Source organism: Hypanus sabinus, chromosome 3 (assembly GCF_030144855.1).
Source record: "Hypanus sabinus isolate sHypSab1 chromosome 3, sHypSab1.hap1, whole genome shotgun sequence".
NCBI lineage: Eukaryota > Metazoa > Chordata > Chondrichthyes > Myliobatiformes > Dasyatidae > Hypanus > Hypanus sabinus.
Window position 1 is genome coordinate 163718132 of NC_082708.1, and position 16725 is coordinate 163734856.

The 16725-nt window shown below is 43.6% G+C and overlaps 1 protein-coding gene across 7 annotated transcripts in view; it reads right to left on the reverse strand.

Moving 5' to 3' along the window:
- Positions 1 to 16725, reverse strand: part of fgfr3 (fibroblast growth factor receptor 3) — a 287562-nt gene that overhangs the window by 141143 nt on the left and 129694 nt on the right. For 4 of the 7 annotated variants that reach the window (XM_059965578.1, XM_059965577.1, XM_059965575.1 and 1 more), the window contains exon 1: positions 417 to 727. The exons of 1 other annotated variant lie outside the window; for it this stretch is intronic. In XM_059965578.1, the coding sequence (XP_059821561.1) occupies positions 417 to 446 (30 nt within the window). In that variant the 5' untranslated portion in view covers positions 447 to 727. Of the gene's footprint in view, positions 1 to 416; positions 728 to 2049; positions 2092 to 2210; positions 2879 to 16725 lie in introns of those variants that run through there. 2 more of the 7 variants (XM_059965579.1, XM_059965576.1) reach the window with 2 other exon arrangements.

Sequence of the window (16725 nt, forward strand, 5' to 3'; positions counted from 1 at the left end):
CTTTCAAAGCCTCTACAATTGATATTCGATAGTATGTATTTATTATCATTTGTAGTTTGTATTTGCACAGCCTTTCTTCGTTCACACATTGGTTGTGTGTCCACCTTTGTCTGTATTCAGTTTTTCACTGATTTCACTGTTCTTCTTTGTATCTACTGCGAATGCCCACAAGAAAATAAATCTCAAGGTGACATACATATAAACACTCTCGATAATAAGTTTTCTTTGAACCTTTTAATAAACTAGAACATTTTCCCACTTGATTCTTCCCACATTTCTGTTGCTCATTATCAACCAGTTTTGAGAAGTCAGTTAACAGTGGACATCACAAATCCTATCACCCTCCCGGCACTTAAACCGATGTGCACGCTGAAAAAACCCCGATTTACTCTTTACTCATACTCAAGGTGACCTACTGGGTTTTCGGCCCTTCCGGTTTGCGACATCTGAACTTTCTTTTTCTTTGCCACGAACGAGTGTGTCGATCAGGATGCGCGTTATGTTCTCGAGTTCCGAACAGCCACTCTCCACAAGTCTACGACCAGCGTGCTCGCATCAGAAGCAAGGCAGTTCAGGTCGACGTCCCGGTGGACTCCCCAGCATCAAACTTTTCAGAACAACTGCGACGGGTGGTTTTTAGAAAAGGGTTCTACGGGGAGAAGTTATACGCAGGGAACTAACATTCAGAGCAGCTGGTTCTCTTCGCACCGTCCCCCGTACTTTGCCCAGCGTGGGGCGATCAATGCACCCCGTAACTGGAAGCGCTTGGCAGAAACAATGTTAACTTTCTCACTGCCGGGGCAGATCGCGAGCAGCATACGGCGGTGGGGGAGGGAGGGAGGAAGAGAGCTACGAGATGTTTGCTTATTTGAACGCATCTAATGATTTAGCGCCATTCACAGGACATGTTAAGGTACTTGGAAGTGCTTAACTGGTTTGTATACGCAGCATTTTAAAAATAATCAACTTTTTGCAATGAATTCCGCCCAGAGGCCGGTTAGTGAACAAGAACACTGGTCGGCCGCAGCAGAAGCTTCTGCCCACCGCTCGCTGCAACTTTTAATAAACAATTTCACAGAATCTGCAGCAGGAAAGGCGTTCAGCCTGGCTAATATTTTGTCACGTGTTTGTGGCATTTACCCGGGTCGTGCAAACTTTATGACAATTAACTTTGGTTAGAATATTTCATTCTTTCGCTGACAGTGGTCAATACACTTCAACGTGCATGTTAGTAATGGGAAGATTGAAAAGGTCTGGAATGGCGAATTGATTTGATTTTGCGTTGTAGGAACACGGCGGACATCCACGAATTCTGAAAAAGGAAGGGGGAGGCAAAACCTGGTAGCAAAGTAATATTAATTTAGTGCGTAATCCGATAGGACAGCCGTGTCTCACACTGTCAGTCGCCGCGAGCAGCTTTAACTTGAAACTTGCAAAAATAAACCGGGAAGTGTCAGTGGGTTCGCTGTCCCGGTAGAGACTGCCTCCTCAAACATTTAACTAACAAATCAACGCGGGACCCACAGCCCCCGGTGATCAGGAATCCTCGCCCGGCACTCGCACACCGGAGTTAATCATTGTCCCGTCCTCTTGCAGATGTTCGGCAGTCGCACTCTGCAAGGTATTGTTTGTTTATGCGGGAGAGGTGTACGAGTGATGCCAATAAAACCAATTATCAAACGCAGCTCAGAACATTGCCCACGCTGCCGGACAGCCTAAAAAAAACACATCGCCTCTCCGATTACTTAACAGCTTGAATCAAATGAAAAATGATGCACACTTTAAGATTTGACCGCCAATGGTAACTTTATATTCCAGGGTCCTTAGTACAGCGGGTAACCTCTCCCTGCCTGTTAGTTTGCAATCAGTTGGGCTTTAGGAACTAGATCGAACACTGTAAATGTGCACATAAATTCATGTGTGAACGCATTACACGCGGTCACACAGAATCCTCTCCTCGGCCTTCACAAACTACATCTCTCTGCCTTTTCTCAATCTCCCCTTTCCTGTTGGGTCCAGGAAACGTGCAATAATTCCACAACTCCCTACCTCCTCCACACGCCAGTCTGTTTCCATACATTATTTATCTTCCTAATTGTTTGATAGCTCCCTCCTCAAGGAATACTTCACAGAACCCCGTGCAAGCAAACGGACTGATCTTGAGAATCCAAGCGAGAGAGAGAGAGAGAGAGAGAAATGACAAAACTAACCTCTTGCTGACCGGTGGTCACAAAAATTTGTGTTTCCAAGTTCAGAAGTGCCTCGGGGTTCCAGTCGGAGGATTCAATGTTTCTCTTTCCTCCAACGATTTGAAAAAGTCGATAAAGGCTTGCTCAGTATGTTCAGGTCATTTGTAAATCCAGCGTGAAACCCGGCAAAGAAAACTCGGGGCTGTCTGTCAACTCCTGCAGAAATGGCAATTTCTTGTATTCGGTTTAGCAGTCAGTCCACGCCTGAGGTAAACCCAACCTTTCCTTTATGGAGCCTTTTGGCAGTTTAGTGTCTGCGTTTACTCTCGTTTGCTTCTCCTTGGGGCTGCTTTTGGACAGAAAGAATCCTCCTCGTATGCCCAGTGCTGCTCTTGTCTTCGAGGAGACTTCCTGGATTATGAGCTCAGCAGAGTGTATTACTTTGCAGACCGGGGTGGCGGGGGGAGGATGTAACACTGTTCTTCAGAGACGCTGCTCGTCTCCGTCGGTCCCGTGTGTTGCAGGGCTTGACTGGGCTGAGTGTGGAGTGTGTGTATGTGTGTGAAAGCTTGGCTCGTAGACTTGAACTGCCAGCGCAGAGCCAGTGGCAGAGTTAGAGCGAGCGAGCGAGCGAGAGAGAGAGAGAGAAAATTAAGGGAGATCAGATTTCAGTCTCTGGAGCGCTCTGCAGTGACGCGCAGAGGAAAATTAAGCAGGTTTGTGGGAGAGTAAGAGATTCAAACCACCAAGTACAGCGTCGTAGCTCCTCCCTTCATTTGCCGTTGGAGCTGCTCGAAGTTTAGAACAACTGATATAATCAGTTACACTATCTTTTCCAAAAAGAAAGTTTCACTTTGTTCAGCGCTTTCCCGCAATTTCTATCTGCGCAGATTCCAATCGCATTATAAACAATGTGGGTTATGCCTGGCGTGTCTAGTTTAATCGCAACACTCTGTTAAAACGGTCTTCAAGAGGAATAGCAAAACGGTATTTCTAACCCTGTAAAAGTTGCAAACAACTTTATTAAAGTCCACGCAGAAGTCGTGGAATATTCACTGAAGTAACAGCGCTGAAGGACCTTGAAATCACGCCAAGTTTCCACACTGTATGCAACTGCGGTCAAAATCCGCTCGAAGTTGAGCCGGTTGCATCACAGTGCGAGTCTCCGCTAACATTACAGTCGCAAACGTTAAAATGCAACTAACCAGCAATGTCGCAACAAAAACGTTTCCTTCTGTTTCTTCCAAGTATTTACGAGAACCGATTGCTAGAAATGGCTCTAAACACTAAAATCAAGTAGTTGGGAGCAAGTCGATTTAACATCACTTGCAAATATTTCAACAGAATTATCAGAATGAATTGAATCTTGATTCTGTAAAAAATATAACTGAAAAATGGTTGAAGTGTATTGCACCCACGTCTGAAACTGACTTATTTTGAGTGCGCTGGTTGTGTGCGAATTGCGGTGTTAGAACTGGTCTATACGAACGGAAACTTGACGCCGGGGCTTCAGGTCTCCGCATCAGTGTAATGAAATGCACAACTTGCTGTGCAGATTAATAACTGCTGCAATAAAAATGATAAGCTTTTCTAGTTTAGCTGTTGGGATTTATCCTGAAAGACAAATTGTGTTGCAGCCACTTTATGTAAGAAACTTGCACAAACTCCGCAAGCGTGGGGTGGCAGTTCAGTATAGATTGATAATGCTCAATGGCACAGTGTTTTCACATCGACTATTAACACAGCACATACTGATGCTGACGTAGCTCCTGATATACCACTGCTGTTGACTCTTCAAGTGCTTATTCGAGCTCACCTGCTGATCTACATCAGTTGCCATCATGCCGGCTGATGTGTTCATTGTGTGGTGATGTAATTATAGAATAAAAATCAGATTTAATATCATTGGCACATGCCACGAAATGTGTTCTTTTGCAGCAACAGTATATTACTTTACATAGTAATAAAAATTATAAATTGCATTAAGTTTATATACAAAAAGAAAATTAAATAAGTGGTGCAAAAAGGGAGGGAAAATACTGAGGTAGTGTCTGTAGAGGGAGAGAAGCTGTTCCTGAGAGGTCAAGGCTTCAGGCTCCTGTGTCTACTCCTGGATGGTGGCAACGAGAAACGGGCAAGGCCTGGGTGACGGGATCCTTAACGATGGGTGTCGCCTTTCGGAGTCACCTCCTGTCAAAGGTGACCTCAACGCTGGGGAGGCTATGACGGAGCTGGCAGAGTTTATAACTTTCTGACCCCGTGCAGTGGCCCCTCCATACAAGACAGTGATGTAACCAGGGTGCAGTACATAACAGGTTAAATAAAATAGATAAAGGAAGATTAGCAACCCCTCGGACCCCCTGGCAGGACAGCCTCTGTGAAGCCTGCCAGTGAGCAGATGATCTATTTGTTATTGAAGTTGGTCAAGGGATGGAGATCAGGCAGGGAGAATGGCACCCTTCACTACTGAGCACATCTACAAGGAGGAGCCCCAGCATCCAGACCACGCTGCCATCAGGAAGGAGGTACAGGAGTTTTAGGACCCACACCAACAGGTTCAGGAATAGTTATTGCCCTACAACCACCATGCTCCTGAACCAGCGTGGATAACTTCACACACCTCAATACTGAACTGATTCCACATCCTATTGACCCGCTGTCACGGACTCTACAACTCATGCTCTCAATATTATCTGTTACGTATTCTATTATTTGCCCAGCTTGTCTTCCTTTGCATGTAGGTTGTGTGTAGTTTGCACATGACTTTGTGTGTAGTTTTTCATCTGTGTCTCTTTGTACCTACAGTGAATTCCCAAAAGTGGAAGAATTTCAGGATAGGATGTATATGGTGACATGTAGTGTATGTAGTTAGAAAATAAATTATTTCGAAGTTTGAAACATTGAGGTGTACTAGACAGAAGGGCTGAAAGTCAGCCGCACAGAACTCCCTCTGTATGCCTGTCACTTAAATAATAGTTTTCCCTGGCTGGTATTGTGCCTACTGAGAGATCACCCATTACTGTCAATGCCTGCTGATATGTCATTTCTACATGGCTAATCTTAGGAAAGGTTTGGGGACATAGTATAACTTTGAACATACAGTATCTCACACTGCTCTTAGTGGCAAGAGCAGCCGAGGAGAGAGTTCTCTTCGAACCTACTCAACCAGAAAATGGTGAGCAGCACAGAAAGACAGGAAGCCAGAGTAAGGAAGGGAGGGACGAGAAGAATGCAACCACCCATTAGGCTTTAAACAAGCTAAACGTTTTTTTCTTTTAAAACATTTTACCAGCGAACAATATCTTTTGAACAGCTCAAGGAGCTGTTGAACTTTGCAGCTCTTTTTCTTCCATGGTTATACTTTCAGATTCCTCTATCAATAAGGGGGAAAGTATCGCAGAGCACTCAGTACCTGCCTTGAAATATAATGGAAGCTGTTTCACCAATCATTATTTCATAAATTACTAAAGATGATTAACATGGTTATATTTATGCCACAGTTATCAAACTGTATTAAAACTACCCCTGAATTGTAAATATTCAAGTGTCCATACCTATCAGGTGGATAAGAGAATCTGAACACTGTACAATGTGCAATTTATTCCGAGATACAGTGAGGAATAGGCCCAGTAACCCATTTATTTAATATTAGCCTAATCATTGAACAATTTACAAGAACTAACCTGTAGGTTTTTGGGAGGAAACCCACGTGGCCACGGGGAGAACATACAAACTCCCTACAGACCACGCTGGAACTGAACTCTGAACTCCCGAGGTGTAATAGTGTCGAGCTAACCACTACAGTACCGCGGCCTCCCATTCAAGTCAAAGTACAACTCACAGTAAAACAGATTGTAACTGGCATCACTGTTCCTCAAAGTCAAGGCAAATGGGCTCTCCACTCTGCAAATCAAACACTCCTCGAGGAGACTTGTTTGCAGCATTAGGCTGAGGAGGAGAGGCATTCAAGCAACTGCATTCGTTCAAACAATTCATTCCCTTTTCACTTAAACATTTCAGTGAAAAGACCTAGACCCAGTTTTACCCCAGTGTGGCCAATAATAAAATTGGCTAACAATTTTTAAATCCAGATACAGTAGTGCTTTTTTTTGGAGGGAGAATGAGAAAAAATGAATGAATGTGGTTTAATTTCCCTGTACTTTTCTTTGTCGAAGTACACAATGAGCAAAGCCTAATTAGCCAGACTACTGTGAGCAGACAGTGTCTTTCCCTGCAGATGAAGGGGGTGCGTGAGATGGCAATACCATCAACAGAGAGGGAGTGAGAGGGGAGAGTGTCACAAACAGCTTGACATTGAAACCCTGAGCTGCCATCAAATGACAGCTTTACAGGCCTCCCAACAATGAAAAGAAGCTTTGCATTAATGGACAGATTGATGAGCCTAATTTAGGCTGCTCCGCTTCTCTGACCCCCCCGCCGCTCCGGCGAGGACTGGCCCTCTTCTTTCTTTCCCCCTTCGACATTATTCGGGCGGCTGAATAAACTTATCAGCCACAGTAACTCCATTCTGAGGACTGAGAAACACCTTTGTGACACCCACAGAAGAAAGGCTCTACTTTGCAAGACAAAAGGTTGCCATAATCTCCTCATTGTCCCTCATTAGGATGGCAGAAGCTGCCTAATTGGAAAGTTATAGGATCCAACTAATACTCCTTAAATTAACCTGGTGAGTAATAAAGAAATCTCCCTCAACCCAAATACATATGTGACAGGGTTAACGCATACTCATTGTTTGTAAACTCCACACACCCCTATCTCTCCATCACCCTTTCTCTCTGCCTGAAGCCAAGCGATTGAATTTTAGGTGATTTTATATTATGCAAGCAGCTGATGACTCATAAGCATAAATTAACTGGCTGCCACCCGACCAACAATCCAGGACAATAAAGAAAGAACTTGTCTTTACATATCACCTTATTAAATACACGGGACATCACAAAACACTATGGAGTCTTGCGTTTGATAAACAAAGCACCCACATAATGCACAGCAAAATTCCACAAGTAAAAGTTGATCAGCCTGTGTTATTCTGAAAGCCATGGCACTCGAAAACAAGGCATCATGTTTTAGAATCCAATTTAACAGTCCAAGTTTAATATATCATGCAAATAACAGCATCATTCTCTCTCATTACTTAGCTGTGCTTTCTGCATAGATTACATTCTGATGTCCCGGAGTGGGTCTTGAACTCAGGACATTTATAATTCAGAGGGAAAGGGGCTCCCAATTAAGTCAAGATGACATGCAAGCTTCTTGAAAAGGCTTGGTTGATGGCTCAACATTCATTCAGTAACAATTCATCAAGTTCAATCATCAGTTTGTACTGAATACCTTGTCATTTGTAAGTTGTGCCCGGAGGGACACAACACAGAAACAAACCCTTTGGCCCATCAAGTCTGTGCTGGCCATGAACCATGCTTTCACACAAACCCAAATTTTATGTCATTTTTAAAATTTTCCCCCAGGTCAATCACTCAGTTACACAATGGGGGGAGTGGTGGGGGGATTGACAGTAGCCTCCAAATGTGCACACCTTTATGATGTGGGAGGAAACCAGAGCACCTGGAGAAAACCAAGAGGTTATGTAGAGAATGTGCATCCTGACGCTGCCTGAGTTCCTCCAGTATTTTGTGTGAGTTACTCTGTATTTCCAGCAACTGCAGAATCTCTGCCTAGTCCTGCTCTTCGATCCATCAGCTCACGTTGCAAAAAAATAACATGGATATTCAGAGTTTTTAATTTTTGCAACCACTCAAACTGTAAAGGGAAGGGGTTTCTAGAGAGTTACTTGTTTCAGAATCATCCAGGGAACCAGCCCTAGTGATACAATGCTAAATTTCGAAGCAGAGTGAATTAGGCAGAGAACACTTACAGTCAAACTGTGGGAAATATTCGAGGAAGTGTTTTGTATGAGTAAAATGATTAGAGAGATTGTATTTGTAAAGTTAATGAAGTATGAGGGATTAACAAACTAAAAGGGTTACACAAGGGAAAGTGGAAATCCAGCATGAGGGAAATTTAAAAGATGCAGAGAAGATACGCGAGATCAGAATGGGAATATGATAAGCCCTGCAAGATTACTTCAAAAGATGGTGTGAGTGGTAATGTGGCAGTGAGCCCATTACAGATTGATTCAGGAGAGAATGGTTGGCTTGTTTATTGAAAACTTCGCACCTGTTTACACAGAAGAGGAAGGGACAAAATACCGGTGGTACATTGCCACCCGAGGGCTGGGGCTTGGCACTCCCTGTTGAGATCCCTGGAAAAGAACCAGGAGTGGAAATACCGGATTATGCTCCTTTTCTAATTCCGGACTGTAGAGTGTTGACTTCCATTCTGGCCGAGACGCTAGTACAGCTTTGGGCTTTCGGAGTTCAGAGTTCAATCGCAGTGTGGTCTGTGAGGAAGTTGTATGTTCTCCCCATGATTGTGTGGATTTCTTCTGGGTGCTCTGGTTTCTTTCCACAGTCCAAAGGCGTATGGGTTGGTAGGTTAATTGTTCTGTAAATTGTCCTGGGATTAGACTAGTGTTAAACAGGTGGGTTGCTGGGTGCTGCGGTTCGTTGGGCCAGAAGGGCCTGTTCTGCATTCTATCTCTAAATAAATAAACAGATACTTAGCTAAACACTTGGATTCCATCAACTGCAACCAATGCATTTCGTTTTCACCTTGATATCAATCAACCATCTGAAATGTAATCCCCTTTATAATTAATCCAATATGCAACATATTAAACTGTTCAGGTATCTACAGAGCGGTTTGAATTTTAAGGAATCTTCTTCTTCTCAGCCAGTCTCTTGGCGTTGAGGACTTCTGAGAACTCAAAGATGCTTGTGGCGAGTTCTTTTGATGTGGGTCTCCAGTGCACATCAACTATCACACGATTTGGACAGAACATGGTCTTGGTCCAATGGTAGGGGTCTAGGACCATTGGAGACCAGCCTCTATGGTACAGACTTAGTGCACACTTTATATGGACACATTCACTAAGCACACACACATGCATACAATCTGATCACACAAAATACAATCACGTACACATATACCTATGCATTCTGATTACATACACAGACACGTTATCTTCTTCACATTCCCTTCTTTTATCCCTTTTCTTCACATTGGCCCAATCCACTCAGCCTGCTCCTTTCCTCCGACTCCACCTTAACCTAACTGCCCCTTCCATGGGGCAAGAATCACTCATCATCCAAGGGTTATTGGGAATCTCTCTTCATAAGGACCCATTCTTCTGCCGAGGGGCATCAAATGAGTTGCTTATAGAAGGGACAAGTGAAAAAAGGTGAACAGAATAGTGGTACAGTGCCTTCAGGAGAGACAGATGAAGGAGTAAGCTGGCAAAGAAACAAGCACTGGGGTCGCTGGACAGTTGTGATGCTTGTGAAGGCTGTTCGAGGTCTGAATAAACTGATGTGGGTTTTAACATTCTCTGATGCAACAGAAATCACCTCATTCACCTTAAATACACAACACAGAAGCTCAGCACAAGCCTCTGCTTAAACCATTTCTAACTGGGTCTTGTACTTGGTCATGAGTTGGGGAGTTGAGAATTAATGGCCACATGGCAGTGAATCTGAAAGGCTGGGTTCCTCACTCTTTCCTGCCTTTCACCTCTGAAAGTTCATGCCTCTGTGTAGCATCATCAACATATACTGTAAACACTTAGGTCATTAATGTCTGGGTAGAAAAGCAAGCAGGGCTTGACCTGGGAGAGAGTACAGACAGCAAAAATTCAGGCACACTGGTCCCAAGCGTAGGGGGAGGACCAGGAGAGCACTGGAACTGATGGGGACTGGAGTGGAGCATAGTGTGAGGGGATGGGGGCTGGGTCGTTCTTTGGTGGAGCTGGCTAGTGTAATGGAGATGGAAGCTGTACGTCTCCAATTATGTGGTGAAATACCAATGGAATTAGCTTCAGATATGCAATGTCAAATGAAAGCATTGATTGAGTTTCTGTGCGTGTCTTCATTTTAGTCTATTGGTACTGAAGTTATGTGGAACTGGTTATGCAGGTTAGATCTTCTTACAGGTGCAACTGGTTTCAATGTCTGGATCCTGTCAGGTCACACAATGATTTAATGACACTCTTAAAGCAAAAATTTGGGCATGCATTTATGAAATTCCTTGGGAGCATCACAGAACACATCTCAGCACAAGCACCAGCAAAAAAAAAATGCTTTGCTTAGGCACCAACACGTTGAAGGATTCCTTCCAGAAGTTGGCTTATGGAAGGTTATGGTCGTGGACATTTACTGCTGGCCATGGGATTAATTCATGCTGAAAATAGGGCTCTAATGTGGCCAAAGAAAAGACTACCTTCATTGTAATTTAGAACCCCAAAATAACTGGTGGAAAACTTCCAAGAAATACAGGATAATTGAGGGTAAAAAGGCTTGGCATATCCCTGTCCACCCTCTTCAACCTTTATCAAAGCACCATAGAAAGCATCATATCTGGTTACATCAAAGTTCAATGTCAAATTTATTATCAGAGTACATACATGTCACCACATACAACCCTCAGTTTCTTCTTCTCAGGCATGGCAATTGCTCTGCCAGTGACCACAAGAAACTGCAGCGAGTCCTGGACACAGCGCAGCATGTTATGAAAACCAGCCTCCCCTCTACGGACTCAGTCTTACTGCCTCAGTAAAGCAGCCAGCATCATCGAAGTACCCACTCATCCACACCAATAATCTCTCCTCTCACCTCTTCCATGAAGCAGAAGATATAAAATCCTGAAAACAAGTATCACCACTCCAGCCTGCTGTGATAAGAACAGAGGAAATAGGAGCAGGAGGAGGCCATCTGGTCTGTCGAGCCTGCTCCTCTCATTTCAATAAGATCATGGCTGCTCTGACAGCGGGCTCAGCTCCGTCTACCTGACCTATCCGCGTTACCCTTTATTCTGTGTCTTAAATATATTTAATAAGACCATAACATACAGGAGCAGAATTAGACCATTTGGCCCATCAAGTCTACTCTGCCATTTCATCACGGGTGATCTAATTTTCCTCTGAGCACCAATCTCCTGCCTTCTCCCCATATCCCTGACCAACCAAGAATCTATCAATCTCTGCCTTAAATATCCATAAAGATTTGGCTTGTAGCTTGATAAGCAGCCTCATGTGTGGCACCTTGTCAAAGGCCTTCTGAAAATTCAAGTACACAAGATCAACTTTTGTCTTTCCTGTTTGTTGTTTCTTCAAAGAACTCCAACAGATTTATCAGCCAAGATTTTCCCTTGAGGAAACCATGCTGACTACAGCCTATTTTATTACGTGCCTCCAAGTACCCTGAGACCTCATTCTTAATAATTGACTCCAACATCTTCCCAACTACCGAGGTTTGAGTAACTGGCCTGTAGTTTCCATTCTTCTGCCTCTCTCCCTTCTTGAAGAGTGGAGTGACATTTGCAATTTTCCAGTGTTCCAGAACCATTTCAGAATCTAGCAATTCTTGAAAGATCATTACTAAGGCATCCATAATCTCTTCAGCCACCTCTTTCAGAGCCCTGGGGTGTGCACCATCTGGTCTGAGCAACTGATCTACCTTCAGACCTTTCAGTTTCCCAAGGACTCTCTCTCTAGTAATGGTAACTTCACGCACTTCATGACCCCTGACACCTTGAACTTCCACAATACTGCTAGTGTCTTCCACAGTGAAATACTTATTCAGTTCTTCCACCATTTCCATGTCTCCTATTACTACATTTCCAGCATTGATTTCCAGCAGTTCGATATCCACTCTCGCCTCTGTTTTTATCCTTTTGGCATCCTCTTTAATATTACTGGCTAGCTTACTTTCATATTGCATCTTTACCTTCTTAATAACTTTTTAGTTGCCTTCTAAAAGCTTCACAATCCTCTAACTTCCCACTAATTTTTGCACTATTATATGCCCTCTCTTTGACTTTTATATGTTGGCTTTGAGAGCCACGGTTGTATCATCCTGTTTTTTTAGAATACTTCTTCCTCTTTGGGATGTATGCATTCCATGCCTTCCAAATTGCTTCCAGAAACTCCAGACATTGCTGCTCTGCCGTCATCCCTTCCAGTGTTCTTTTCCAATCAATCACGGCCAACTTCTCACTCATGTCTCTGTAATTCCCTTTACTCCACAGTAATACTGATCCATCTGACTTTAGCTTCTCCTCAGATTTCAGAGTGAACTCAATAATTTTTATGATCACTTGCCCCTAAGGGTTCTTTCGCCTTAATGTCTCTTATCAATTCTTGTTCGTTGCACAACACCCAATCCATAACCGATCCCCTAGCTGCTCTAAAAAGCCATCTCACAGGCACTCTTGAGTTTCCCCCTCCTGGAACCCTGTACCAAAACAATTTTCCCAATCTAATTGCATATTGAAATCCCCCATGACTATTGTAACATTGTCTTTTTGGCGTGCAGAAAGAGAGTACTTCTTGTTCCATTGTAATTTGTAGACCATAATGATTTCACACCTCCCTGCCCTATGTCACCACTTTCTAATGATTTGAATTCGTTTTACCAAGAGAGCAATGACACCCACTCTGCCTTCTTGAGGTATCCCTTATTTAGTAAGGTAGCCTCTACTGTTTCCCTGAGCAGAGAAATTCACAGATTCGCTACTCTCTGGGAAAAACAGTTTTCCATCATCTCTGTCCTAAATCTATTGCCCTGAATCTCAAGGCTTGAAATCTAGAGCAAAAAATAAACAGCTGGATGAACTCAGCTATTAAATATTATATTAAATAGATTAAGCATCGTATTGTCTAATATTATAGTAAACATTACAAAGTAAAACTATTGAATAATTCTGTGGTATGATAAGACAGGCACTTGACCTCGCAATCTACCTCATTATGACTTTCACCTTGTTGTCTACCTGCACTGCACTTTCTCTGTAGCTGTTACACTTTATTCTGCATTGCCGTTGCTTTACCTTGTCCTGCCTCTATGCACGGTGTAATGGTTTGATCTGCATGAAGAGTACTCAAGAGCAGCTTTTCACTGCATCTTGGTACCTGATAATAAGAAGCCAATTTCAATAGGGTAGACACTAGAGACAGCTGTTCGGGCTGAGGGTAAAGCCTTGTTACCTACAGTAGTCTGACCTGTGCTTGCAGAATGTGTCGTAACTACACAAAATCTAGACTTGGATGCTCGGCTTGAGGGTCAAGCAAATGAAAGATTATTAACAATGATGGAATGCACAGTCTGAAAGGACAGGGAGACCAATTCTAATTATATTATGAGGGGTATGGATATAGTAAATGCAAGCCGGCTTTTTTCTACTGAAGCTTGGTGAGACTAGGACTAGAGGTCATGGGTTAACGGTGAAAAGTGAAATGTTTAAGGGGAGCATGAGGGAAAGCTTCATCACTCAGAGGGTCATGAGAGTGTTCAACGATCTGCCAGCAGAAATGGTGGATGCAGGTTTGATTTCACCGCTTAGGAGGAATTCAGATAGGTACATGGATGGGAGGGGTATGAAGGCTATAGCTCCGGTGCAGGTCAATGGGACCAGGCTGAATAATAGTTTGGAATGGACTAGATGGGCCAAATGGCCTGTTTCTGTGCAGTAGTGCTCTATAACTCTAATTTAGTAACAATGAATTGGATATGTATTTGAAGGGAAAGACTAGCCAGGCTCTAGGGAGATGGGAAGGGAGATAAATTCCTTTAAAGAAATGTCAGGGATGCAAGTGGTCATTTTCGCTGCTGTCTCATTCCTCGATTCTCTGAAATGCTCAGAGAAGAGTCTGTGAACTGATGCTGCTGGTTTGCAGCCAAGTGACTCCTACCGTGAAATGCCGTGATCACAGCAGACGAGGTTGCAGAGAGTGAAAATGAAAATGCTGGAAATACTCAGCCTCACCTATCACCTGCCTGCTTCTATTCCTTTTGTTCCCCCACACCTTCTTTGTCTTCTGCCCCCTTCCTGTCCAGTCCCAATGAAGGGTCTCAGTTTAAAATGTCGAATGTTTATTCCCCTGCATAGATGCTGCCTGCATTTTGTGTCTGTTGCTCAAGATTTCCAGCATCTGTATGATAATATATCTTCTATTTTCAAATTCCAACCCCAAGCAATAAATGCCAATCTACCATCTGTCTTCTTAATTACTTGCTACACCTGGATGCTAATGTTTGCATTTCATGCATCAGAATGCCCGGATCCCTCTGTATTCCTCATTTGCAACTTTTCTCCATTTAGATATTCATCTACGCTTTGATTTCTCTAAGTGAAAATGCCTATCATTAAATCCCATGTGCCAAGTTTTGTCAGTCACTCAATCCATCTGGATTATATTGTTTAGCATCGTTGCAGTAATCTTCCAATGTATTTTTGTACCATCAGCACACCTCTGCCCCCCCTTCCTTCAATAGTTTCACACTTAGCATCCATAATGATGGACCCTGGGAATTGAAGACCTACCCAGAGAGCTGGAAGTCCGATCACAGCTCGAGTCAAGAGTTTTCATAAGCTGGGTCATAATCAGACTGAAAAGTTTGGGGCTGAAAGTTAAACAATCCTGGAACTGAGATATGGCAGTTCTCAAATCTTTTTTCAGACTCCATGGCTCACTTTGGCCATCAATAGTGTGCGCCGTCACATTTGCTTTCTATCGCAGTTTACCCTGGAAGCAGAGGCCCTGGTTTATGTCCATCACATGAAAGGGAGATTTTTTAAAATCAAAACAAAGGGCTCCACTGTCACCCTTCTGTGACAGCAGCCCTTCCGACTTCAACCCCTGCTCCTGCAGAGAGAGGGCCTGAGCAATAATAAAAAAACAAATGATAACCCCCAGGCCACTTAGATCACCAACCAAACTCTCAGAGAGCAGCTGGGAGAAGATGAGGGCTAGTCTCTCCTTCTCCCGCTTGGCCTCACCCTGAGTGCAGATTTGTCTAGTGTGCCAAGGTTTAGAAATGTGGGTGGGATGGAGGAGTGCGGGTCGGGCGGCCGACTTGGTTAAAGTAAGTGGAGTGACTGCTGTTGAAAACCTTGTGTAGAAATGTAAACACCTGTCAGGCTGCCTCACACTGTCTCTCAAGTCTCTTTTAAAGCAACACAATGAAGAGCTTTTGAAGACGCACATCTTTCCTTACCGCATCCACTTGATGACAACGCGAGCTCCCAGTTCCCTTGGAGGACTGACAGGACCTGAGTCAGCGTGTACATCTCTGACACGTGCGTTTCTGTCACTTATCCGGGAGGAATTCATTGCCACAGACGGCTGGGAGGTCAAGTCCTTGGTTCTTGATTAGTCAGGGCGTCAGGAGAATGGGGTTGAGAGGGAAAGTAAATCTCTTTCAGCATCTCCGAGGATCTATCCTGGGCACAACATAATGATGGAGTTACCAAAAAGGCATGATATTGGCTGTATTTCATGATGAGTTTGGTGTGTCACCAAAGACACTCCAAAATTTCCTACAGATATACCGCAGGGAGCATGCTGCATCACCGTCTGGTATGTGGGGCGGGGTGGGAGGTGTGGGAGAGCTACTGCACTGAATCAAACTCAGTCAGCTCCATCATGGGCGCTGGCCTCCGAGCATTCAGGACATCTTCAAGGAGCGGTGCCTTAGAAAGGTGGCGTCCGTCATTGATGACTCCCACCACCCTGGACAAGTCCTCTTCTCATTTCCACTCTCAGGAAGGGGCCTGATGGCATCCATGCAATGATTCAGGAACAGCTCCTTCCCCTCTGCCATCCAATTACAGAATGGACATTGAACCCATGAACACTACCTCACTACTTTTTTATTGCTAATTTTGCATTATTTATTTAGCTATTATATATATTTATTTACTGTAATTCACAGTTTTCTCCGTTATTATGTATTGCATTGTACTGCTGTCACAAAGATAACAAATTTCATGACATATGCCAATGACAGTAATTCTGATTCTGAAAGCAGCCATGATTGAAAAGGCAGAGAAGACTCAAAGGGCCGGATGGTCTAATTCTATTCCAATATCAAATAAGTCTTCTCTTGGATCAATCTTTGGTCCTCTAACTGCATCAGCTAACCCATACAGCCACAACAGACACTCGAAAGGTAGTCTTATGTTCAGCATTTCTGTGTTCCAACTTCGACAAGTGAAATTTATGCAGATCTTTCAAAACAAAAGGTGTCTGAGGAAGATACTGCTATTTCACAGAGCATGGCTGATATTTCTGAAAAACCAAACTGGAACTCCTATGTGAAACTCAGCCAGTGTTAGGTTAGAAATACGTCTTTTTGATGCTACCTTGAAGGTTAGCAAAAGCCATGCGGCCAAAATTGCTGGAATGGCTGCAAAGCTAAAGGTCCTTAAAATTGGCATCTTGTGATATGTACAATAATTTACTATGAACACCACCCCAAAATGGAAAGAACAGACTTGGAGGGGATATTTCCGTAAGTAGGAGATCAAGGATCCAAAGGCACAGCCTCAAAATAACCTGATGTTCTGTTAAACCTGAGATGAGAACGAGTTTTTTCTACATCCAGTGGTGAATCTGTGGAACTTG